The 25,692-nt window shown below is 51.4% G+C and overlaps 1 protein-coding gene across 1 annotated transcript in view; it reads left to right on the forward strand.

The window, feature by feature from the left end:
- Positions 1–25,692, forward strand: part of LOC140388187 (mitochondrial 10-formyltetrahydrofolate dehydrogenase-like) — a 505,408-nt gene that overhangs the window by 213,865 nt on the left and 265,851 nt on the right. Inside the window, exons 9-10 of the mRNA XM_072471959.1 lie at positions 25,194–25,285; positions 25,458–25,602. Of these exons, the coding sequence (XP_072328060.1) occupies positions 25,194–25,285; positions 25,458–25,602 (237 nt within the window). The remainder of the gene's footprint in view (positions 1–25,193; positions 25,286–25,457; positions 25,603–25,692) is intronic.

The following is a 25,692-nucleotide window of genomic DNA, read 5'->3' on the forward strand; positions in this document are numbered from 1 at the left end:
TGTCTATGCCCCTCATAATTTTGTATACCTCTATCAGGTCGCCCCTCAACCTCCTTCGTTCCAGTGAGAACAAACCGAGTTTATTCAATTGCTCCTCATAGCTTATGCCCTCCATACCAGGCAACATTCTGGTAAATCTCTTCTGCACCCTCTCTAAAGCCTCCACATCCTTCTGGTAGTGTGGCGACCAGAATTGAACACTATACTCCAAGTGTGGCCTAACTAAGGTTCTATACAGCTGCAACATGACTTGCCAATTCTTATACTCAATGCCCCGGCCAATGAAGGCAAGCATGCCGTATGCCTTCTTGACTACCTTCTCCACCTGTGTAGCCCCTTTCAGTGATCTGTGGACCTGTACTCCTAGATCTCTTTGACTTTCAATACTCTTGAGGGTTCTACCATTCACTGTATATTCCCTACCTGCATTAGCCCTTCCAAAATGCATTACCTCACATTTGTCCAGGTTAAACTCCATCTGCCATCTCTCCGCCCAAGTCTCCAGACAATCTAAATCCTGCTGTATCCTCAGACAGTCCTCATCGCTATCCGCAATTCCACCAACCTTTGTGTCGTCTGCAAACTTACTAATCAGACCAGTTACATTTTCCTCCAAATCATTTATATATACTACAAAGAGCAAAGGTCCCAGCACTGATCCCTGTGGAACACCACTGGTCACAGCCCTCCAATTAGAAAAGCATCCCTCCATTGCTACCCTCTGCCTTCTATGGCCTAGCCAGTTCTGTATCCACCTTGCCAGTTCACCCCTGATCCCGTGTGACTTCACCTTTTGTACTAGTCTACCATGAGGGACCTTGTCAAAGGCCTTACTGAAGTCCATATAGACAACATCTACTGCCCTACCTGCATCAATCATCTTAGTGACCTCCTCGAAAAACTCTATCAAGTTAGTGAGACACGACCTCCCCTTCACAAAACCGTGCTGCCTCTCACTAATACGTCCATTTGCTTCCAAATGGGAGTAGATCCTGTCTCGAAGAATTCTCTCCAGTAATTTCCCTACCACTGAAGTAAGGCTCACCGGCCTGTAGTTCCCGGGATTATCCCTGCCACCCTTCTTAAACAGAGGAACAACATTGGCTATTCTCCAGTCCTCCGGGACATCCCCTGAAGACAGCGAGGATCCAAAGATTTCTGTCAAGGCCTCAGCAATTTCCTCTCCAGCCTCCTTCAGTATTCTGGGGTAGATCCCATCCGGCCCTGGGGACTTATCTACCTTAATATTTTTTAAGACACCCAACACCTCGTCTTTTTGGATCACAATGTGACCCAGGCTATCTACACCCCCTTCTCCAGACTCAACATCTACCAATTCCTTCTCTTTGGTGAATACTGATGCAAAGTATTCATTTAGTACCTCGCCCATTTCCTCTGGCTCCACACATAGATTCCCTTGCCTATCCTTCAGTGGGCCAACCCTTTCCCTGGCTACCCTCTTGCTTTTTATGTAAGTGTAAAAAGCCTTGGGATTTTCCTTAACCCTATTTGCCAATGACTTTTCATGACCCCTTCTAGCCCTCCTGACTCCCTGCTTAAGTTCCTTCCTACTTTCCTTATATGCCACACAGGCTTCGTCTGTTCCCAGCCTTTTAGCCCTGACAAATGCCTCCTTTTTCTTTTTGACGAGGCCTACAATATCATTCGTCATCCAAGGTTCCCGAAAATTGCCGTATTTGTCTTTCTTCCTCACAGGAACATGCCTGTCCTGTATTCCTATCAACTGACACTTGAAAGCCTCCCACATGTCAGATGTTGATTTGCCCTCAAACATCCGCCCCCAATCTATGCTCTTCAGTTCCCGCCTAATATTGTTATAATTAGCCTTCCCCCAATTTAGCACATTCATCCTCGGACCACTCTTATCCTTGTCCACCAGTACTTTAAAACTTACTGAATTGTGGTCACTGTTACCGAAATGCTCCCCTACTGAAACATCTACCACCTGGCCGGGCTCATTCCCCAATACCAGGTCCAGTACCGCCTCTTCCCTAGTTGGACTGTTTACATATTGTTTTAAGAAGCCCTCCTGGATGCTCCTTACAAACTCTGCCCCGTCTAAGCCCCTGGCACTAAGTGAGTCCCAGTCAATATTGGGGAAGTTGAAGTCTCCCATCACCACAACCCTGTTGTTTTTACTCTTTTCCAAAATCTGTCTACCTATCTGCTCCTCTATCTCCCGCTGGCTGTTGGGAGGCCTGTAGTATACCCCCAACATTGTGACTGCACCCTTCTTATTCCTGATCTCTACCCATATAGCCTCACTGCCCTCTGAGGTGTCCTCTCGCTGTATAGCTGTGATACTCTCCTGAACAAGTAGCGCAACTCCGCCTCCCCTTTTACATCCCCCTCTATCCCGCCTGAAACATCTAAAACCTGGAACGTTTAGCTGCCAATCCTGCCCTTCCCTCAACCAGGTCTCTGTAATGGCAACAACATCATAGTTCCAAGTAGTAATCCAAGCTCTAAGTTCATCTGCCTTACCCGTAATGCTCCTTGCATTAAAACATATGCACTTCAGGCCACCAGACCCGCTGTGTTCAGCAACTTCTCCCCGTCTGCTCTGCCTCAGAGCCACACTGTCCATATTCCCTAGTTCTCCCTCAACGCTCTCACCTTCTGACCTATTGCTCCCGTGCCCACCCCCCTGCCATACTAGTTTAAACCCTCCCGTGTGACACTAGCAAATCTCGCGGCCAGGATATTTATGCCTCTCCGGTTTAGATGCAACCCGTCCATCTTATACAGGTCACACCTGCCCCGGAAGAGCTCCCAGTGGTCCAGATAACCGAAACCCTCCCTCCTACACCAGCTGTTTAGCCACGTGTTTGTCTGCTCTATCTTCCTATTTCTAGCCTCACTGGCACGTGGCACAGGGAGTAATCCCGAGATTACAACCCTCGAGGTCCTGTCTTTTAACTTTCTGCCTAGCTCCCTGAACTCCTGCTGCAGGACCTCATGCCTCTTCCTGCCTATGTCGTTAGTACCAATATGTACAACGACCTCTACCTGTTTGCCCTCCCCCTTCAGGATTCCCTCTACCCGTTCGGAGACATCCTGGACCCTGGCACCAGGGAGGCAACATACCATCCTGGAGTCTCTTTCACGTCCACAGAAGCGCCTATCTGTTCCCCTGACTATAGAGTCCCCTATAACTATTACTCTTCTGCGCTTTGACCCTCCCTTCTGAACATCAGAGCCAGCCGTGGTGCCACTGCTCTGGCTGCTGCTGTTTTCCCCTGATAGGCTATCCCCCCCGACAGTATCCAAAGGGGTATATCTGTTCGAGAGGGGGACAACCACAGGGGATTCCTGCACTGACTGCCTGCCCTTTCTGGTGGTCACCCATTTCTCTGCCTGCACCTTGGGTGTGACCACACTTACATAACTGCGATCTATGACGCTTTCCGCCACCTGCATGCTCCTAAGTGCATCCAATTGCTGCTCCAACCGAACCATGCGGTCTGTGAGGAGCTGCAGTTGGGTGCACTTTCTGCAGATGAAGCCATCCAGGACGCTGGAAGCCTCCCGGACCTGCCACATCTCACAGTCAGAGCACAGCACCCCTCTAACTGACATTGCGTCAATTAATTAAAATTAAAATTTGTCTTTTTTTTTTTAATAAATACTTTTTTTTTTAAATTACAAAGTTACTGTCAACTATCTGTTTCCTTGCACTAGATTTCTAATAGAAATGCGATAGCTAACTATAATATCCTCCGATCTCTGGCTTAGATATACTCTAAATTATAATTAAGTTATTATGTTTAATTAGTTCCCAAATAGTCAAAAAAAAAATTAGGTTAGAATCCCAACCAGCCACTCAGGTCACAGCTTTTCTGTCCCCCCCGACACACACAATTTGAAAAAAGGTATAAAAGTAAAAATCACTTGCTTACCTTCTGAGATGTTCTCAGGTTCTCTCGCTGACAGAGACTGCTCCTCCACCTCCAATCCTTGGCCTGCACAATGCTAATAATATATAATATAATATGGCACTTACCTTACACCAATGGGTCTTATTATTAGGTTAGAGGAGGAGGGTGGGTGGGAGACACTACACGTGTAGTGTCTCGGGTTTCCTCTCCACCAGAATTTATTGGGGGGGGGGGGGACTTGCCAGAGGTCGAACTTCCGGTTCCCGCCGAAATCCAAAGGGCTGCTCCTGTAAAGGTAAGTGCTTTTAAACTAACTACTCACCTCCCAGAAGGCCCCTGCGCACCGCTGCCGCCGAAATCCAAAGGGCTGCTCCTGTAAAGGTAAGGTTTTTAAACTCACTACTCACCTCCAAGAAGGCCCCTGCGCACCGCTGCCGCCGAAATCCAATGGGCTGCTCCTGTAAAGGTAAGGTTTTTAAACTCACTACTCACCTCCAAGAAGGCCCCTGCGCACCGCTGCCGCCGAAATCCAAAGGGCTGCTCCTGTAAAGGTAAGTGCTTTTAAACTAACTACTCACCTCCCAGAAGGCCCCTGCGCACCGCTGCCGCCGAAATCCAAAGGGCTGCTCCTGTAAAGGTAAGGTTTTTAAACTCACTACTCACCTCCAAGAAGGCCCCTGCGCACCGCTGCCGCCGAAATCCAATGGGCTGCTCCTGTAAAGGTAAGGTTTTTAAACTCACTACTCACCTCCAAGAAGGCCCCTGCGCACCGCTGCCGCCGAAATCCAATGGGCTGCTCCTGTAAAGGTAAGTGCTTTTAAACTAACTACTCACCTCCCAGAAGGCCCCTGCGCACCGCTGCCGCCGAAATCCAAAGGGCTGCTCCTGTAAAGGTAAGGTTTTTAAACTCACTACTCACCTCCAAGAAGGCCCCTGCGCACCGCTGCCGCCGAAATCCAAAGGGCTGCTCCTGTAAAGGTAAGGTTTTTAAACTCACTACTCACCTCCAAGAAGGCCCCTGCGCACCGCTGCCGCCGAAATCCAATGGGCTGCTCCTGTAAAGGTAAGGTTTTTAAACTCACTACTCACCTCCAAGAAGGCCCCTGCGCACCGCTGCCGCCGAAATCCAAAGGGCTGCTCCTGTAAAGGTAAGGTTTTTAAACTCACTACTCACCTCCAAGAAGGCCCCTGCGCACCGCTGCCGCCGAAATCCAATGGGCTGCTCCTGTAAAGGTAAGGTTTTTAAACTCACTACTCACCTCCAAGAAGGCCCCTGCGCACCGCTGCCGCCGAAATCCAAAGGGCTGCTCCTGTAAAGGTAAGGTTTTTAAACTCACTACTCACCTCCAAGAAGGCCCCTGCGCACCGCTGCCGCCGAAATCCAATGGGCTGCTCCTGTAAAGGTAAGGTTTTTAAACTCACTACTCACCTCCAAGAAGGCCCCTGCGCACCGCTGCCGCCGAAATCCAATGGGCTGCTCCTGTAAAGGTAAGTGCTTTTAAACTAACTACTCACCTCCCAGAAGGCCCCTGCGCACCGCTGCCGCTGAAATCCAAAGGGCTGCTCCTGTAAAGGTAAGGTTTTTAAACTCACTACTCACCTCCAAGAAGGCCCCTGCGCACCGCTGCCGCCGAAATCCAATGGGCTGCTCCTGTAAAGGTAAGGTTTTTAAACTCACTACTCACCTCCAAGAAGGCCCCTGCGCACCGCTGCCGCCGAAATCCAACCCTCGTGCCAGCCATTTCCATCCGCGGGAGAAGGCTCTCACTGTCCACCCGATCCAACCCCCTGATCATTTTGTATGCCTCTATTAAGTCTCCTCTTAACCTTCTTCTCTCCAACGAAAACAACCTCAAGTCCATCAGCCTTTCCTCATAAGATTTTCCCTCCATACCAGGCAACATCCTGGTAAATCTCCTCTGCACCCGCTCCAAAGCCTCCACGTCCTTCCTATAATGCGGTGACCAGAACTGTACGCAATTCTCCAAATGCGGCCGTACCAGAGTTCTGTACAGCTGCAACATGACCTCCCGACTCCGGAACTCAATCCCTCTACCAATAAAGGCCAACACTCCATAGGCCTTCTTCACAACCCTATCAACCTGGGGGGCAACTTTCAGGGATCTATGTACATGGACACCTAGATCCCTCTGCTCATCCACACTTCCAAGAACTTTACCATTAGCCAAATATTCCACATTCCTGTTATTCCTTCCAAAGTGAATCACCTCACACTTCTCTACATTAAACTCCATTTGCCACCTCTCAGCCCAGCTCTGCAGCTTATCTATATCCCTCTGTAACCTGCTACATCCTTCCACACTATCGACAACACCACCGACTTTAGTATCGTCTGCAAATTTACTCACCCACCCTTCTGCGCCTTCCTCTAGGTCATTGATAAAAATGACAAACAGCAACGGCCCCAGAACAGATCCTTGTGGTACTCCACTTGTGACTGTACTCCATTCTGAACAATTCCCATCAACCACCATCCTCTGTCTTCTTTCAGCTAGCCAATTTCTGATCCACATCTCTAAATCACCCTCAATCCCCAGCCTCCGTATTTTCTGCAATAGCCTACCGTGGGGAACCTTACCAAAAGCTTTGCTGAAATCCATATACACCACATCAACTGCTCTACCCTCATCGACCTGTTCAGTCACCTTCTCAAAGAACTCAATAAGGCTTGTGAGGCATGACCTACCCTTCACAAAGCCATGCTGACTATCCCTGATCATATTATTCCTATCTAGATGATTATAAATCTTGTCTCTTATAATCCCCTCCAAGACTTTACCCACTACAGACGTGAGGCTCACCGGTCTATAGTTGCCGGGGTTGTCTCTGCTCCCCTTTTTGAACAAAGGGACCACATTTGCTGTCCTCCAGTCCTCTGGCACTATTCCTGTAGCCAATGATGACATAAAAATCAAAGCCAAAGGTCCAGCAATCTCTTCCCTGGCCTCCCAGAGAATCCTAGGATAAATCCCATCAGGTCCCGGGGACTTATCTATTTTCAGCCTGTCCAGAATTGCCAACACCTCTTCCCTACATACCTCAATGCCATCTATTCTGTTAGCCTGGGGCTCCGCATTCTCCTCCACAACATTATCTTTTTCCTGAGTGAATACTGACGAAAAATATTCATTTAGGTATCTCGCCTATCTCTTCAGACTCCACACACAATTTCCCATCCCTGTCCTTGACTGGTCCTACTCTTTCCCTAGTCATTCGCTTATTCCTGACATACCTATAGAAAGCTTTTGGGTTTTCCTTGATCCTTCCTGCCAAATACTTCTCATGTCCCCTCCTTGCTCGTCTTAGCTCTCTCTTTAGATCCTTCCTCGCTACCTTGTAACTCTCCATCGCCCCAACCGAAACTTCACACCTCATCTTCACATAGGCCTCCTTCTTCCTCTTAACAAGAGATTCCACTTCCTTGGTAAACCACGGTTCCCTCGCTCGACGCCTTCCTCCCTGCCTGACCGGTACATACTTATCAAGAACACGCAGTAGCTGATCCTTGAACAAGCCCCACTTGTCCAGTGTGCCCAACACTTGTAGCCTACTTCTCCACCTTATCCCCCCCAAGTCACGTCTAATGGCATCATAATTGCCCTTCACCCAGCTATAACTCTTGCCCTGCGGTGTATACTTATCCCTTTCCATCATTAACGTAAACGTCACCGAATTGTGGTCACTGTCCCCAAAGTGCTCTCCTACCTCCAAATCCAACACCTGGCCTGGTTCATTACCCAAAACCAAATCCAACGTGGCCTCGCCTCTTGTTGGCCTGTTAACATATTGTTTCAGGAAACCCTCCTGCACACACTGTACAAAAAACGACCCATCTATTGTACTCAAACTATATCTATTCCAGTCAATATTTGGAAAGTTAAAGTCTCCCATAATAACTATCCTGTTACTTTCGCTCTTATCCAGAATCATCTTCGCCATCCTTTCCTCTACATCCCTAGAACTATTAGGAGGCCTATAAAAAACTCCCAACAGGGTGACCTCTCCTTTCCTGTTTCTAACTTCAGCCCATACTACCTCGGAAGAAGAGTCCCCATCTAGCATCCTCTCCGCCACCGTAATACTGCTCTTGACTAGCAGCGCCACACCTCCCCCTCTTTTGCCTCCTTCTCTGAGCTTACTAAAACACCTAAACCCCGGAACCTGCAACATCCATTCCTGTCCCTGCTCTATCCATGTCTCCGAAATGGCGACAACATCGAAGTCCCAGGTACCAACCCATGCCAGTTCCCCTACCTTGTTTCGTATACTCCTGGCATTGAAGTAGACACACTTCAAACCACCTACCTGAACACTGGCCCCCTCCTGCGACGTCAAATCTGTGCTCCTGACCTCTATACTCTCATTCTCCCTTACCCTAAAACTACAATCCAGGTTCCCATGCCCCTGCTGCATTAGTTTAAACCCCCCCAAAGAGCACTAACAAATCTCCCCCCCAGGATATTTGTGTCCCTCAGGTTCAGATGTAGACCATCCTGTCTGTAGAGGTCCCACCTTCCCCAGAAAGAGCCCCAGTTATCCAGAAATCTGAATCCCTCCCGCCTGCACCATCCCTGTAGCCACGTGTTTAAATGCTCTCTCTCCCTATTCCTCATCTCACTATCACGTGGCACGAGCAACAACCCAGAGATAACAACTCTGTTTGTTCTAGTTCTGAGCTTCCATCCTAGCTCCCTGAAAGCCTGCCTGACATCCTTGTCCCCTTTCCTACCTATGTCGTTAGTGCCAATGTGGACCACGACTTGGGGCTGCTCCCCCTCCCCCTAAGGACCCGGAAAACACGATCCGAGACATCACGTACCCTTGCACCTGGGAGGCAACATACCAAACGTGAGTCTCTCACGCTCCCACAAAATCTCCTATCTGTGCCCCTGACTATAGAGTCCCCAATTACTAATGCTCTGCTCCTCTCCCCCCTTCCCTTCTGAGCAACAGGGACAGACTCCGTGCCAGAGGCCCGTACCCCATGGCTTACCCCTGGTAAGTCCCCCCCCCCCCCCCCACAAGTATCCAAAGCGGTATACTTGTTTCTCAGGGGAACGACCGCAGGGGATCCCTGCACTGACTGCTTTTTCCCAGTCCCTCTTACAGTTACCCACCTATCTCCAATCTTTGGTGTAACTAATTCCCTGAAGCTGCTATCTATGACCCCTTCTGCCTCCCGAATGATCCGAAGTTCTTCCAACTCCAGCTCCAGTTCCCTAACTCGGTCTTGGAGGAGCTGGAGATGGCAGCACTTCCTGCAGGTAAAATCAGCAGGGACACTAACTGCATCCCTCACCTCAAACATCCTGCAGGAGGAACATTGCACTCCCTTCCCTGCCATTCCTCTAACTTTCTACCAAGATCTGGCTAACAACTAAATTAAATTTTTTATAAAAAATAATAATAATATAATAAAATATGGTACTTACCTCAGACCAATGGGTTTTATTATTAGGTTAGAGGAGGAGGGCGGGTGGGAGACACTACACGTGCAGTGTCTCGGGTTTCCTCTCCACCCGAATTTATTGGGGAGGGTCTTCCCAGACGTCCGCGGGTCGACTTCCTGTTCCCGCCTAAAACACTAATTTTAAAAAAAAAAAAATTCTCAGCTCCTGCTGAAATTGACTAACCAGCCAGCTCCACTCCCGCCGAAATCGACTGGCCTGCCCCTGCAAAGACAAGTGCTTTTAAAGGACAGACTTACCTCCCAGCAGCCACTTCCGCACTGCTCCCGCTGAAACTGACTCACCAGCTGTTCTCACGCCGAAATCGACTGGCCTGCCCCTGCAAAGACAAGTGCTTTTAAAGGACAGACTTACCTCCCAGCAGCCACTTCCGCACCCACCCATTTTGTGAAGGTGTCTATGACCACCAACACATACTTGTAACCATTTCTGCACGGGGTTAGGGGTCCTATATAATCTATCTGGAGATGTGTCCAGGGTCCATTCACGGGGCGGGTATGGCTAAGTTGAGCCTTTTTGGCATATCTGTCCGGATTGTTCTGGGCACAGATTAAACAATTTTCTACGTAGTGTGTGACATCGATTTTTAAATCAGGCCACCAGCAAAGCGGTCTGAGGTGGACTAGGGTGGGTTCAGTTCCTCGGTGTCCAAGATTGTCATGGAACTGACAAATGATCTGGTTCCTGTCCTGGCTGGGAACTATATAAATGCCATCCTTTAAAATCACACCGTCGTGTGTGGTGATTGCGTTTCTAAACTTGTCGTACGGGCTGGGAAGGTTCCCTTTAAAACTTCCCTGAGTTTCTCGTCCTCTTTCTGGGCCTTAGCTAAATCCTGAATGTTGGTCTGTGAGACCTGAACTGCGTGTACTGGGGTGCTTTCGGGGGGGTTCCAGAAATAACCATGCCTGGAGCCTGCTTTCGCTAGGGCGTGTGCTTTAACGTTACCAGGGGAGGAAGAACGGTGATGACTGCGAACCTTAATTATACCATATTTCCTATCCTTCGCTGTCTCTAAGATATGGCGGAGTAATGGAGCTGAGGGTAAGGGTTTACCGTCCGCGGAAACAAATCCTCTTGTTTCCCAGAGTCGTAGGAACTCTGTTAAACTATTGCAGACATACAAGCTGTCTGAATAGATGTCTGCTGGGGTCGGGAACGAGTCGGGGTGGTTACAATATACGCAATCGCTGCCAGCTCTGCTACCTGCGAGCCGACGTGTCCTGGCAACTTCAAGGAAATTTCATCTAGGGCGCGTCCCTGCGCGTCCTCGAAATGTATCCCGCAACCGGTAATTCTCTTTCCGTTTAACACTGTGGATGAGCCATCCACATAAATCCTTTGGGGTGCGCACGTGTCTGCGGGCTGGGGTCTCTGGGGTGTACTACCTGTTTTCCTGGGGGGTGTTTTGGGAATAAATGGGCCTGTGTTCTGTTTAGTGGTGATGATCTCACATTCGTGAGGGGTGCCTGCATACTGCAGATTATCGGCAAGGAATGTGTGGGTTTTGGTTCTCTTTACCGTGATGTCCCGTCCTTGCAAAAGAAGGGTCCAACGGGCTGCGCGGATTTGGCTGACTGTGCCATCTTTAAGTCGGCCGTCTAACAATAGCTGTGTCGGTGTGTGTTCTGTGAGGATGGTGATGGGGTTGAGTCCTGTAATGTCGGCGAAGCATTGTACTGCCCAAAAAACTGCGAGCAGGTGCCTTTCACAGGCAGAAAATCCTTGCTCTACGGGGTCTAATATGCGTGAGGCGTATGCTACGGGGCGTGACTGGTCGTGGCGTTCCTGGAGGAGCATGGCCGAAAGGGTTCGGTCGGTGCTTGCTACCTCTATAGCATACGGGGAATGTGGATCTGGGACCTGTGCTGAGTGCTCTTTTTATTTTATTTTTTAAAAAATAATTTTTATTCAAGGTTTTCATAAAATATCAATAACAAAATGAGAAAGAAAAAAGAACCCAACAGGGGTAAGTACAAAACACAATCTAAAAAAACAACCCCCCAAACCTCCCCCCCCCCCCCCCCCCGTACCTAAATAATAAATTAACATTAACACCCCGACTGAAGACAACAGGTGTATACACCCCCTCAGACCCTTCCAGTGTAAATAACATAAACAAACATAAAGTAAACCCCCCCACCCCCCGAGCTGCTGCTGCCATTGACCAATGTCTAGCGTTCTGCCAGAAAGTCTAAGAATGGTTGCCACTGCCTAAAGAACCCTTGTACCGACCCTCTCAAGGCGAATTTCACCCTCTCCAATTTAATGAACCCTGCCATATCGCTGATCCAGGATTCCACACTTGGGGGCCTCGTATCTTTCCACTGAAGGAGAATCCTCCGCCGGGCTACTAGGGACGCAAAGGCCAGAATTCCGGCCTCTTTCGCCTCCTGTACTCCCGGCTCCTCTGCCACTCCAAATATTGAGAGCCCCCAGCCCGGTTTGACCCTGGATCCTACCACCCTCGACACCGTCCTCGCTACGCCCTTCCAAAATTCCTCCAGCGCTGGGCATGCCCAGAACATATGGGTGTGATTTGCTGGGCTCCCTGAGCACCTAACACACCTGTCCTCACCCCCAAAGAACCTGCTCATCTTTGTCCCAGTCATGTGTGCCCTGTGCAGCACCTTAAACTGTATGAGGCTGAGCCTCGCGCATGAAGAGGAAGAGTTCACCCTCCCTAGGGCATCTGCCCACGTCCCCTCTTCGATCTCCTCTCCCAACTCCTCCTCCCACTTACCTTTCAACTCCTCCACCGAGGCCTCCTCCTCCTCCTGCATCACCTGGTAAGTTTCCGAGATCTTCCCCAATCCCCCCCCCCCCCCCCCGAGAGAACCCTGTCCTGAACTGTGTGTGGCAGTAGCCGTGGGAATTCCACCACCTGCCGTCTGGCAAACGCCCTTACCTGTAAGTACCTGAAGGTGTTCCTCGGGGGGGAGCCCGTACTTCTCCTCCAGCTCACCCAAGCTCGCGAACTTCCCGTCCACAAACAGGTCCCCTAACTTTCGTATGCCTGCCCTGTGCCACCCCAAAAACCCTCCACCTGTTCTTCCTGGGGCAAACCGGTGGTTCCCCCGTAATGGGGTCCACGCCTATGCCGCCTCCACTGCCCCCAAATTTTGAGGGCCGCCACCACCACCGGGCTCGTGGTATACCTCCTTGGAGGGAGCGGCAGCGGCGCCATTGCCAGCGCCCCCAGACTCGTACCCACACAGGACGCCGTCTCCAGCCTCTTCCATGCAGCCCCCTCCCCCTCCATCACCCACTTGCGCACCATTGTCGCATTGGCGGCCCAGTAGTACCCACAGAGGTTGGGCAGCGCCAGCCCCCCCCTATCTCTACTCTGCTCCAGGAACACCCTTCTCACCCTCGGAGTCCCTCGCGCCCACACAAACCCCATTATACTCCTGTTAACCCGCCTGAAAAAAGCCTTCGGGATAAACACGGGGAGGCACTGGAACAGGAACAAAAACCTTGGGAGCACCGTCATTTTGATTGACTGCACCCTACCCGCCAGGGACAGCGGCAACGTGTCCCACCTCTTGAACTCCTCCTCCATTTGCTCCACCAGCCTTGTAAAGTTAAGCCTATGCAGGGCCCCCCAGCTCCTGGCCACCTGGACCCCCAAATATCTGAAACTCCTCTCCGCCCTTTATAGTGGGAGCTCACCAATCCTCCCCTCCTGGTCCCTAGCTGAACTACGAACAGCTCGCTCTTCCCCATATTGAGCTTGTACCCCGAAAAGTCCCTGAATTCCCTAAGCATCCTCATTACCTCTGGCATTCCTCCCACAGGGTCCGCCACATACAGCAGCAGGTCGTCCGCATAAAGCGACACCCTGTGCTCCTCCCCGCACCAACCCCCTCCAGTTCCTCGACTCTCTCAGTGCCATAGCCAGGGATTCAATCGCCAGTGCGAAGAACAGGGGGGGACATTCGCGTTCAACTGTCTCCCCTTCACAAACCCCGTCTGGTCTTCATGGATGATCTGCGGCACACAATCCTCATTCCTCGTGGCTAAGACCTTCGCCAGCACCTTGGCATCTACATTTAGCAAGGAAATCGGTCTGTAAGACCCACATTGCAGGGGACCCTTGTCCCGCTTCAGGATCCAGGAGATCAGTGCCCGGGACATCGTCGGGGGTAAAGCCCCCCACTCCCTTGCCTCATTAAAGGTCCTAACTAACAGCGGGCCCAACAGGTCCATATATTTTTTATAGAACTCGACCGGGAAACCGTCCGGCCCCGGTGCCTTCCCCGCCTGCATGCTTCCTATCCCTTTGATCAGCTCCTCCAGCCCAATCGGGGCCCCCAGTCCCGCCACCAGTCCCTCTTCCACCTTTGGAAACCTCAATTGGTCCAGGAAACGGCCCATCCCTCCCTCCTCCCGTGGGGGCTCGGATCGGTACAATTCCTCGTAAAAGTCCCTGAAGACCCCATTGATGCCAACCCCACTCCGCACCACGCTCCCTCCCCTGTCCTTAACTCCCCTGATCTCCCTAGCTGCGTCCCGCTTCCGAAGCTGATGCGCCAGCATCCGGCTTGCCTTTTCCTCATACTCGTAGACCGCCCCCTGGGCCTTCCTCCACTGCACCTTCGCCTTCCTGGTGGTCACCAGGTTGAATTCGGCCTGGAGGCTGCGCCTCTTCCTCAACAATCCTTCCTCGGGTTCTTCCGCATACCTCCTGTCTACCCTCACCATCTCCCCCACCAGCCTCTCCCTCTCCCCCCGCTCCCTCCGCTCCTTGTGGGCCCTGATGGAGATCAGCTCTCCCCTCACCACCGCCTTCAGTGCCTCCCATACCATCCCCACTCGGACCTCCCCGTTGTCGTTGGTCTCCAAGTAACTCTCTATACTTCCTCGGACCCGCTCGCTCACCTCCTCGTCCGGCAACAGCCCCATCTCCAAGCGCCACAGAGGGCGTTGGTCCCTCTCCTCCCCCATCTCCAAGTCCACCCAATGCAGGGCGTGGTCCGAAATGGCTATTGCTGAATACTCTGTATCCTCTACTCGCTATCAGCGCCCTACTCAAAATGAAAAAGTCGATTCGAGAATAAGCCTTATGGACATGTGAGAAGAATGAAAATTCCCTAGCCCCCGGCCTTGCAAATATCCAAGGGTCCACCCCTCCCATTTGGTCCATAAATCCCCTCAACACTCTAGCCTCCGCCGGCTTCCTACCCGTCCTAGACCTGGAGCGATCCAGTGCAGGATCCAACACCGTGTTAAAGTCTCCCCCCATTATCAGGCCCCCCACTTCCAAGTCTGTGATCCGACCCAACATACGCCGCATAAAACCCGCATAGTCCCAGTTCGGAGCATACACATTGACCAGTACCACCCTCTCTCCCTGCAACTTACCACTTACCATTATGTACCTACCGCCATTATCTGCCACAATGCTCGACGCCTCGAATAACACCTTCTTTCCCACCAAGATACCCGCCCCCCTCCCCGCCGACTAGCCATGACCCCTCCTCGGCCAGCCACGCGCTCGCACCCCACACCCAGCCCGTTACCCACAGCGGCATACCCCCGTCTTGACCCACCCCACTCGCTCCAGCTCCTCCTTGATCTTAGCAGCAGCAATTCGATCTCCACCTACCAGGCCCCGCCTCCAACCAAAACAGTGCCCAACCCGCTCCATCCACCCTCCCCAACCCGAAAGAGAAAAACACAGAGAAAAAGAAACCCAAAACAATGCAAAGAGCCCCCCCCCCCCCGAACCAAAAATAGGCATAACATACCCACCGCAGTCCCCAATCGCCCATCCCGACCCTCAGTCTGTGTCCAGCTTCTCGGCCTGAACAAAGGCCCACGCTTCCTCCGGAGACTCAAAGTAATGGTGCCGGTCCTTGTAGGTAACCCACAATCGCGCCGGCTGCAACATGCCAAACTTCACCCCCTTCCTGTGCAGCACCGCCTTCGCTCGATTGTACCCGGCCCTCCTCTTCGCCACCTCCGCACTCCAGTCCTGATATATCCGAACCTCCGCGTTCTCCCACCTGCTGCTCCTCTCCTTCTTGGCCCACCTGAGCACACACTCCCGATCGACGCACCGATGGAACCGCACCAGCACCGCCCGCGGAGGCTCGTTAGCCTTGGGCCTCCTCGCCAACACTCTATGGGCCCCTTCCAGCTCCAGGGGCCCCTGGAAGGACCCCGCTCCCATCAGCGAGTTTAACATGGTGACCACATAGGCCCCCACGTCCGGCCCCTCCAGCCCCTCCGGGAGGCCCAGAATCCGCAGATTCTTCCGCCTCGACCGATTCTCCATCTCCTCGAACCGCTCCTGCCATTTCTTGTGGAGCGCCTCGTGCGCCTCCACCTTTACCGCCAGGGCTAAGATCTCGTCCTCATTGTCAGAGATCTTTTGTTGAGCCTCTCGGATCGCCACCCCCTGGGCCGTCTGTGTCTCCAGCAGCTTATCAATAGAAGCCTTCATCGGCTCTCTCAGGTCCTTTTTAATCTCTCTGAGGCAGCGCTGGATACCCTCCTGTTGCTCCTCCGCCCACTGCCTCCACACTGCCTGGTCTCCGCCCGCCGCCATTTTGTCCTTCTTCCCTCCCTTCTTCTGGTCCACCACCACCTTTTTTGTCACCCCGCTACTAGTTAAAGCCATATACTGACGGGGAACTATTATTAACTCCTTCCCACACCGGGAAACGTCGATAAAGTGTCCTTGGGGGCCCTGAAAAGAGCCCAAAAGTCTCGAGAGGGAATCCTTTTGGCAGTGTTCGCTTCGCCAATCTGCCCCAAAATGTCCGTGGAAACTCCTGAAAAAGGTCTAAGTGTCCGTTCCAGACGGGAGCTGCCGAATGCGTGACCTACTCCTCCATGGCCGCCACCGGAAGCCTCGTCCCGCTTCTTCAGTGGCCCTGGTGAGATCTTTTCACAGTTGTTCCCTCTGCTGTTAGAATTCACTTTTGATAAAGGTCCTCGGGACTGTTTGCAGCTTTAAGCTTGCCCTTCCTCAGCTTGCATGCTGCAAACTGCTGCAAATGCTGTTTATCCTGTTGCAGCCAAATCTTCCACTGCTTCTGCCGGGCCTGGCAGCCAAAAGACACAACACTCCTGGGGACATCGTCAGGGGAGTGTTGCAGTCCTCTTGCCACACCGGGAAATGTCAAACAAATGCCGTGGGGGCCCTGCAAAAGAGCCCAAAAGTCCGTTCCAAGCGGGATCTACCGAATATGCGACCGAGCTCTGCATAGCCGCACCCGGAAGTGCTGAGTGCTCTTTTTAAAGCATCCACGGCATCTGTATGCTGTGGAAGCCATTCCCAAGGTGCCTGCTTCTTGAGAAGTTCGGAAAGGGGCGCTGCTTTAGTGGCGATACCGTCAATATGGTTTCGGCAGCAACCAACTAGTCCTAAAAATGACCAGAGGGCTGAGACATTGTGGGAAGGGGCAATTTGACGATCGAGTCAATTCTCTTTTGCTCGATCTCGCGTTTACCATGAGTGATCACTGTTCCCAAGTAAATCACTTTCTCTTCCAAAATCTGGGCCTTCTTGGGGTTGACTTTACAACCAATTTCTTTTAGGAGTGCTAGGAGTTCGGCGAGAAGCGGAATGTGCTCTCCCTTTGTGTCTGTCTGTAGTAACAAGTCGTCTACATACTGGACCAGACAATCGGGGCGGGAACATTTTGCTAATCCATTTGCCAGCTGTCGGTGGAAAATGGAGGGCGAGTTGTGGAAGGCACGTCCACGTGTATTGTTGCCCTTGGAATGTAAAGGCGAATTTGTACTGGCACGCTTTAGCCAATGGAATGGACCTGAAGCCATTACTAATGTCCAAAACCGAAAAAAAATTTGATTGGAGTCCCTGTTTGAGCATGGTGTCGGGACTCGTGGCTACGGTGGGGGATGCGGCTGGGGTTACTTTGTTCAGTTCCCGGTAATCAATGGTCAGTCGCCGTGATCCATCCTGTTTCCTGACGGGCCAAATCGGTGCGTTGTTTGTGGAGGCTACTGATCTGAGTACGCCTTGACCCAACAAACTCTCGATTACTTTGGAGATTTCTTCCTCTGCTTCCTGGGGAAATCCGTACTGCTTCTGGGGTTTAGGGCCGGGACCTGTAATGTTCACAAAGCCAGCCAATGTGCCACAGTCGTGGTTGTGCTGTGCAAATGCTGCTTTGTGTTCCTGCAGGACTGCCCTAACCTGTTTGTCTGCACTAATAGCTCGAGGGTCGAACCAGAAGTCTCCAACTGAGCTAATCCTATTTACGTATTCTCCTACTGTGAGTGGCGGGGGCTCGTGCTTCCTTTGCCGTTTTCCATACACACTTGTTCAGTGGGTCGAAAGAAAGGTTATGGGAGCTCATGAAGTCGATTCCAAGGATATGTTCTGCTGTCTGGGGCAGATCAACTAAAACTACGGGGTGCTTGGTTGCGATGTTCCCTATTTGTATTGCATAGGGGCTGTGATGTGTCCTGGTTGCAAATGGCCTGTAAAGCCGCTGAGTGTAATGGTGTCTGTTGTGGCCACGTGTCTCACTGGAACATCGTGGAGGAATTGAGTGTGGTGCGGGACCCTCCTGTGTCCCAAAGAAATTCCACGGGTTGTTCCTGAACTTTGCCTGCTACTACTGGCCTACCGGACTTGTCCCAAAGGGTGTCGCAGACCCAAGTTGGGGAGCCCGGACACCGTCAGTCGGTGCCGTTCATGTCTGTATTCTCTGAACGGACGCTAACGCTATGGATCGGCTTTGCCCTATTCTTGTTTAGGGTGCCTGTCTGTTGGTTTCTCTGCTGTTTCTGTGGCGTGTTGCACTCTCGTGCAAAGTGTCCTAGCTGTCCCTAATTATAACATTCCTGAGCTTTGGGCTAGGGTTGGCTGTTCCTGCCCTCATTTACCCATGTGGCGTTCTGGTGTGCTTTAACTGGGTTCATTTCTACCTGCTCTTCATCGGGTGTTATAAATGAGGTTTTGCCTGCAATTGGTTGCTCCCAAGTGCGGGACAAACTCTTCAAAACCCAATTTTCATTGTGGGCCTCATCTGTGGGGTCATAATTTGCGCAAGCTTTTCGTCCTGCTTCTGTGGCGTGGGAGACTAGAATTCGGGCCCATTTGGCCATATTATCTGGGGACAAATGGGCGCGGGCTAACTCTCCACAAACTGCGGTAAAGTGAATCCACAAACGTCCAGCAAACGCTGTGGGGTGCTCTGTCTTCTTTTGCGTGCACTTATTTAGGCCTTCTACGGGGCCTCCTCTGTTAAAACCGATCGTATCAAGGATCGCTGTGTGCATCTCTTGGAGTGTGCCTCCTACATTCTGTGAGTCAGGAGGGGCTGCTATGACTGAAGGGTCGAGGCTTACAACTGTGAGCTTCACTTGCTCCTTTTCATCCAGGCTGTACATGGTTGCCTGTTGTCTGACTTTCGCGAAAAATTGGTGGGGGTCGGATGTGGGAAGGAACGTTGTAATTTTTCCACACGCGTCCCGTAATTGGGTCAGGGTTAACGGGGTTGTGTAAAGGAAGTCCACTTCTGTCCGGTTGCGGCTATGCGGAGCTAAGCCGCACGATTCGGCAGCTCCCGCTACCATGGACTTTCGGGCTCGTTAGAGGAGCCCCAACGGAATTTTTTTTGACGCAACCCGTGGGGAAGGGAAGAGAGAGGTCCCCCTCCAACTTCTATGAAACGGACCAGAAGTGTAACGGCCAAAAGAGCGGCACTGGAGCAACGGGAGAAGCGAGGGAAAGAAAACAAAATGGCGGCGGCCAGGGACAAAGGGGAGCAGCAGGAGTTCATCAAGCGCTGCTTCGAGGAGCAGCGCGAGGAGATGAGAAAGGAGATGTTGGCGCCTATGCTTTCGGCAATTGAAGGACTCAAGATCACCCAGAAGGCCCAAGAAGTTAAGATCCAGGAGGTACAGAAAAGAGTCAGACAGAACGAGGACGAGCTTGTGGGCCTGGCGGTGAGAGTGGAGCAGAACGAGGCACTACACAAGAGGACGGCGGGAAGACTCGAAGACTTGGAGAACAGGTCGAGGAGAAAGAATCTGCGAATCCTGGGTCTCCCTGAGGTAGTGGAGGGGGCCGATGCCGGGGCATATGCGGGCACGATGCTCGAGGCGATGATGGGCACGAAGGCCCCTTCGAGGTGGCTGGAGTTGGACAGGACACATCGGGTGCTGGCGAAGAAGCCCCAGGCAAATGAGCCGCCAAGGGCAATGGTGGTGAGGTTCCACTGGTTCACGGACAGAGAGTGGGTCCTGAAATGGGCCAAGAAGGAGCGGAGCGGGAAGTGGGACAATGCAGAGATCCGAATATACCCGGACTGGAGCACGGAGGTTGCAAAGCAGAGAGTGGGTTTCAACCGGGCCAAAGCGGCGTTGTACCGGAAAGAAGTGAAATTCGGAATGCTGCAGCCAGCGCGACTGTGGGTCACATACAAGGACCAACACTATTACTTTGAAACGCCTGAAGAGGCGTGGACCTTTGTACAAGCTGAAAAGTTGGACTCTAACTGATGGTTTGTGAGGGTGGAGGGGATGTTTGAGGTTTGATGTGTGATGGTTGTTGTATCTAGGGGGTCAATCACGCGCAGGAAATGTTACATGGGCTGGGGGAGAGAGACAAGACCGCGACAGGAGCTGCGCCAGAGGGGGCGGAGCGGGCCTTGGAAAGCGCGGGGTTTTTTCCCGCGCGCGGGAAGAAAGGCGGGAAGGGGAACAAAGGAATGCATATTGATTGGGAGACTCCCACACGGGGAGGTCAATGGGACGGCGGGGGAAGCCGGGGTCAGCAGGTGTCAGCTGACTTACGGGAGTGACATGGGTGGAGCAAAAAAGCTAGACAGGGGTCTGGAGGGGAGGGGGGCGGGGGGAAGGGGGGGGGGGGGGGAAAGGGTTGCTGCTGCACTGGCCGAAAGGGAATGGGACACAGAAGATTTCTTTATTCTGGGTAGGGCGCTCATCCCGAGGGTGGAGGGGACGGAGTATTCGGCCATAGCCGTTTCGGACCATGCCCCGCACTGGGTGGAACTGGAGCTGGGAGAGGAGAGGGACCAACGCCCGTTGTGGCTGCTGGATGTGGGACTGTTGGCGGACGAGGTGGTGTGTGGGAAGGTGAGGGGGTGTATCGAAAGGTACTTGGAGGCCAACGACAACGGGGAGGTGCGGGTGGGGGCGGTATGGGAGGCGTTGAAGGCGGTGATCAGGGGAGAGCTAATCTCCATTAGTGCTCATAGGGAGAAGACAGAGGGCATGGAAAGGGAGAGGTTAGTGGGGGAGATTTTGAGAGTGGACAGGAGATACGCAGAGCCCCCGGAGGAAAGATTACTTGGGGAAAGACGACGGCTCCAGACGGAGTTTGAACTGTTGACCACAGGGAAGGCGGAGGCACAGTGGAGGAAAGCGCAGGGGGCGACCTACGAGTATGGGGAAAAGGCTAGTCGGATGCTGGCACACCAGCTCCGTAAGAGGATGGCAGCGAGGGAAATAGGGGTAGTCAAAGATGGAAGGGGAGCCACGGTTCGGAGTGCGACGAAATTAAACGAGGTATTTAAGGCCTTTTATGAAGAGCTGTACAGATCCCAGCCCCCAGCGGGGGAAGAGGGGGTGAGCCGATTCCTAGATCAACTGAGATTCCCGAGGGTGGAGGAGCAAGAGGTGGCTGGTTTGGGGGCACCAATAACACTGCAATGAAGTTACTGTGAAAATCCCCTAGTCACCACACTCCGGCGCCTGTTCGGGTACACTGAGGGAGAATTTAGAATGTCCAATTCACTTAACAAGCTTTCAGAACATGTAGGAGGAAACTGGAGCGCCCGGAGGAGACGCAGACACATCAGTGAAGCCTAAAGGTTGGAGGATAGCTAATGTAACCCAACTATTTAAAAATGGGGGTAGAGAGAAAACAGGGAATTATAGACCAGTAAGCTTGACGTCGGTAGTGGGGAAAATTCTAGAATCCATTATGTGATCAAGTAGCTTTGATTTGATTGTGATGGGCTGAAACTTCCTTGACACACTAATATTGTAGCCCCTTCTTTGCATTTCTTCCAGTATGTCCCATTTCTCCCTTTGCTCAAGGCCCCATTGTTGTGCTGATGGAGCAAGTTAGTTCATTTCTGAGAGCAGCTAGCTGCTCTTCTCTGGAAGTAAAACATTACTTATGGCACAGAACAATTACTGTCAGCCATAGCCCAGCGAACAGCATTCACATCTCTGAAGCGAAATGTTGTGGGTTCAAGTCTCAACCCAGGATTTGAGTGTAAAAATGTAAGCAAATGCCACACCTTTGGAGTTGCTGTATTTCAGATGAGACATTAAACTGACCCTTCCCCCCACCCCCCACCACCGCCTGTTCTCCCAGGCGGATACGAAAGATTGTTATGTCAAGGTTCTGGAGAATAGCAGTTGAGCTGTCCCTCAATGGAAAAAAAATCTAGCAACGCTGCCTCACGGTGGATTCCGACCTTGGGTTACTGTCTGTGTGGAGTCTGCACGTCCTCCCTGTGTCTGCGTGGGCCTCCTCCAGTCCAGTCGGATCGGACATGACAAAATTTACACTTGGTGTCCAAAGTTGGTTGGTTTACGGGGATAGGACATGGGAGTGGGCCTGATTTAGGCTACTCTTTCAGAGAGTCAGTGCAGACTCATAGAATCACAGAATTTGCAATGCGGAAGGAAGCTATTCAGCCCATCAAGTCTGCACCGGCCCCTGGAAAGAGCACCCTACCTCAGCCCATACTTCCACCCTATCCCCGTAACCCCACCCAACCTCTTTTGGACACCAAGCGCAATCTATCATGGCCAATCCACCTAACCTGCACATCCCCGGACAGTGGGAGGAAACCGGAGCACCCGGAGGAAACCTACGCAGGCACGGGGACAACGGGCAGGCACCGCACAGTCACCCGAGGCAGAAATCGAACCTGCGATTCTGGAGCTGTGAAGCAACAGCGCTAACCACTGTGCATTCGATGGGCTGAACGGCCTCCTGTACTGCGGAGCTTCCACGGTTGCTGTGTGTGGGAGCTCACCGTGCTTAAACTGACCTCCTGCGTTAGGGCAGTCATTACTTTTATGAAAGCACTCCACCGGCTGCCAAGCGCTTTGAGAAGGCGAGCGGCGGTTGTGAAAGGCGCTCCGTCTCTATTATTTATCTTGCGTCCAGAGAATGTGGCTGAATTCTATAGGCGGGACGCATGAAATGAAATGGGGGGGTTTTATTCGAAGGAACTTCGTCAGGGAGAGCGGGCGGGCCCAGATGAAGGGGCTCCCCTCCTCCGCAGACGTTCGCCACCCTCCGTCACTGCCGAGGTTTCTGCTACTTGTTTCTGCTATTACCATGTGCGCCGTGTCATAGCCAGCGGCCTCCCACTCCCCTCCCCCGTGTCTGTCTATCCCCACCGCCCCGCTCTTGTGGGCCGCTCCCTTCTTTCCTCCCCTATCTAGAGTTTTCTTCCCCCCCCCCCCCCCTTCTGCCAGTTACACTCTTCCTCGTTCGGGAACTGAGTCTCGGCCCTCGCATGTCCCGTAGCTGCCTAATTTCGTTTACTCGCTTGTTGCATGAATTTGTCTGCTATGCCCGGTGCGATGAAGTAGTACTGCTCCTGCTGGATGGTTACCCAGAGCTTGGCTGGGTACCAGCATTCCAAACCACACCTTGTTCTTGTATGGGGCTGCCTTAGCTGTGTTGAATTCAGCTTGGTGCTTGGCCAGGTCTGCCCCAATGTATTGGTACACACTGATTGAGCGGCCCTCCCACTTACAGGCCTGTATGTGCCTTGTTCAATTCAGGATCTTCTTGGTGCCGGTGCAGCTTCGTGAAGATGGGGCTGCTTCCCCATTTTAGGCCTCGGCCGGAGTGACCTGTGGGCTCCTTCTACCTCTGGTCCCACGTATTCCATAGGGTTCTTGCCCTCAATGCCCTTCGGTAGGCCCACAATGCGGAGATTTCGGCAATGCAACGTTTTTCCTGGAACTCGATCTTCCCTTTTAGCATTCCCTGGGTCTCCACCAACCGTACCATCGTCTCCAGTGAGGCAATCCAGTCACTCTGGTCAGCCTCCAGTCGTTGCTCCGTCTTTTCCCGTGTCAGCTCCAAGGTGGGCCAGGGCGTCAGCAACCACTGCCTTCACCATTGCCATCATCTCTGGTTTGATGGCATCTCTGTGCCTCAGGAGCTCTTGTGTTAGGAGGTCCATTCACTCGCTTATCGGTGGGCAATCCGGCATGTGCATGTTAGGAGCAATTGGATCTGTCCCACTCCACATGCTTATCGTCGCCTCATCCTTCCCTTCTAGTCCCTTACTGATCCTGCCGTTTTTTTGGCTCCGAGAATTATTTGCGTGAATTTCTCAGTAGCTATGGTGATCCTGAAGGAGAATGGGGGGTTTTCGCAAATTTAATAGCCTATATTTAGTCTAAAAGTGCCAAATTCCGACATCCAGGAGGCGAGCCAGCTTTCCTGCATCTGCTCAGGGCACCCTGTTACCGGAGGTCGTGTCCAAGTCTGGACACAGCACTTTGGAAGGATATGCAGGCCTTCGAGAAGGTACAAAGAAGATTTACCAGAATGGTGTCATTTATATCAATACATTTTTACGGGGTTTGAGCTTCCCTGGCTAGACTAGCATTTGTTGCCCATCCCTAATTGCCATTGAGAAGGTGGTGGTGAGCTGTCTCCTTGAGCAGCTGCAGGCCATGTGGTATAGGTACAACCACTGCTTTCAGGGAAGATGTTCCAGGAGCCAGTAACAGTGAATGGTGATAGATTTCCAAGTCAGGATGGTGCATGGCGTGGAGGGGAACTTGCAGGCGATGGGGTTCCCAGGTATCTGCTGCCCTTGTCCTAGATGGTAGCACTCGTGGGCTGGGAAGGTGTTAAGGAGCCTTGGTGATTTCCTGCAGTGCATTTTGCAGTGTACACTCTGCTTCTACTGTGTGTTGGGGGTGGGGGGAGTGAATATTTGTGGAAGGGATGCCAATCAAGTGGGCTGGTGGATGGTGTTGAACTCCTTGTGTTATTGGAGCTGCACTCCTCTAGGCAAGTGGAGAGTATTCTATCACACTCATGACTTCTGCCCTGTAGGTGGTGAATATGCTTTGGGAAGTCAGGAGGTGAGTTACTCACCACACGATTCCTGCCTCTGACCTGCTCCTGCATTTATATGACTGGTCCAGTTCTGTTTCTGGTCAATGGTAACCCAGAGATGTTGATAGTGGGGGCTTCAGCGATGGTAATGTCATTGAATGTCAAGGAAGTCTATGTACCCTATATCAACAGCATTGCCCTCATCAATCCTCTCTATGACTTCATCAAAAGATTCCAGCAATTTAATTAAACATGATTTTCCCTTAAGAAATCCATACTGGCTTTCTTTAATTAACCTGCTTTTGGCCGAGTGACTATTAATTTTGTCCAGAATTATTATTTATATAAGTTTCCCCATCGCTGAGGTTAAACAGACTAGCCTGTAGTTGCTGGGCTTATACCTGGGCTTGAAGGAAGAATAACATTTGCAATTCTTTAGTCCTCTGACACCACTCCTATATCTAAGGAGAATTGGAAAGTTTTGGATGTTAAATCTTTAAAGAACCAGATTTTTACAACAATAAGTTATGTTTATCAGGGCTGAAGGAAATCATTACAGAGAATCAGCTGTACTTGGGAGTGGACCAGTTGTCCAGCTGGAGTTAACATTGTGGCTAAAACCCAGAATTACCCAAAGATGTGACATATCCAGCCATACTCTGCTCTATGGGGCCCACTACAACTATTTAAAAAAAAAAAAATTCACTTATGTACATCGGCAAGTTTGTTTTATTGTTATTGTTCCAGGCTATTTGGAAATCAATTCTGAGTAATGTTGATGTCATTGAGGATGCCACAGATTTCTTCAAATCTGGAGCGGCTTCCATGGATGTGGTCAGGTAATTTTCTCTTTATACTTTATTTGTGTGTTTGTGTGGAACTTGGAACACAGTACTTTGCCTTCACGGTGAGGCATTGACACACGAATATCCATTTCAAATTTCAAGAAGTACACTTTTATTCTAAATATTGTATAACGTGGCTTTATTAAAATCATTGGTGTATGCCTAGGCTGGTTGAAGAAATAAAACAGAAATGCAGTGGCCTGCAGCTGCAGAATGAAGATGTTTACATGGCAACAAAGTTTGAGGATTTCATTCAAATGGTTGTGAAGAAACTAAGAGGAGAGGGTGAAGAGGAATTGGAGGTGGATTATGTAAGTACCACAATGTTCATTGATCAGAAGACTGATCAGTTTTCCGGTCTCTGATGTAAAAAGTACATAACTTATTACGCTTCTACTGTA

This window comes from Scyliorhinus torazame, chromosome 13 (genome assembly GCF_047496885.1).
Source record: "Scyliorhinus torazame isolate Kashiwa2021f chromosome 13, sScyTor2.1, whole genome shotgun sequence".
Taxonomy (NCBI): domain Eukaryota; kingdom Metazoa; phylum Chordata; class Chondrichthyes; order Carcharhiniformes; family Scyliorhinidae; genus Scyliorhinus; species Scyliorhinus torazame.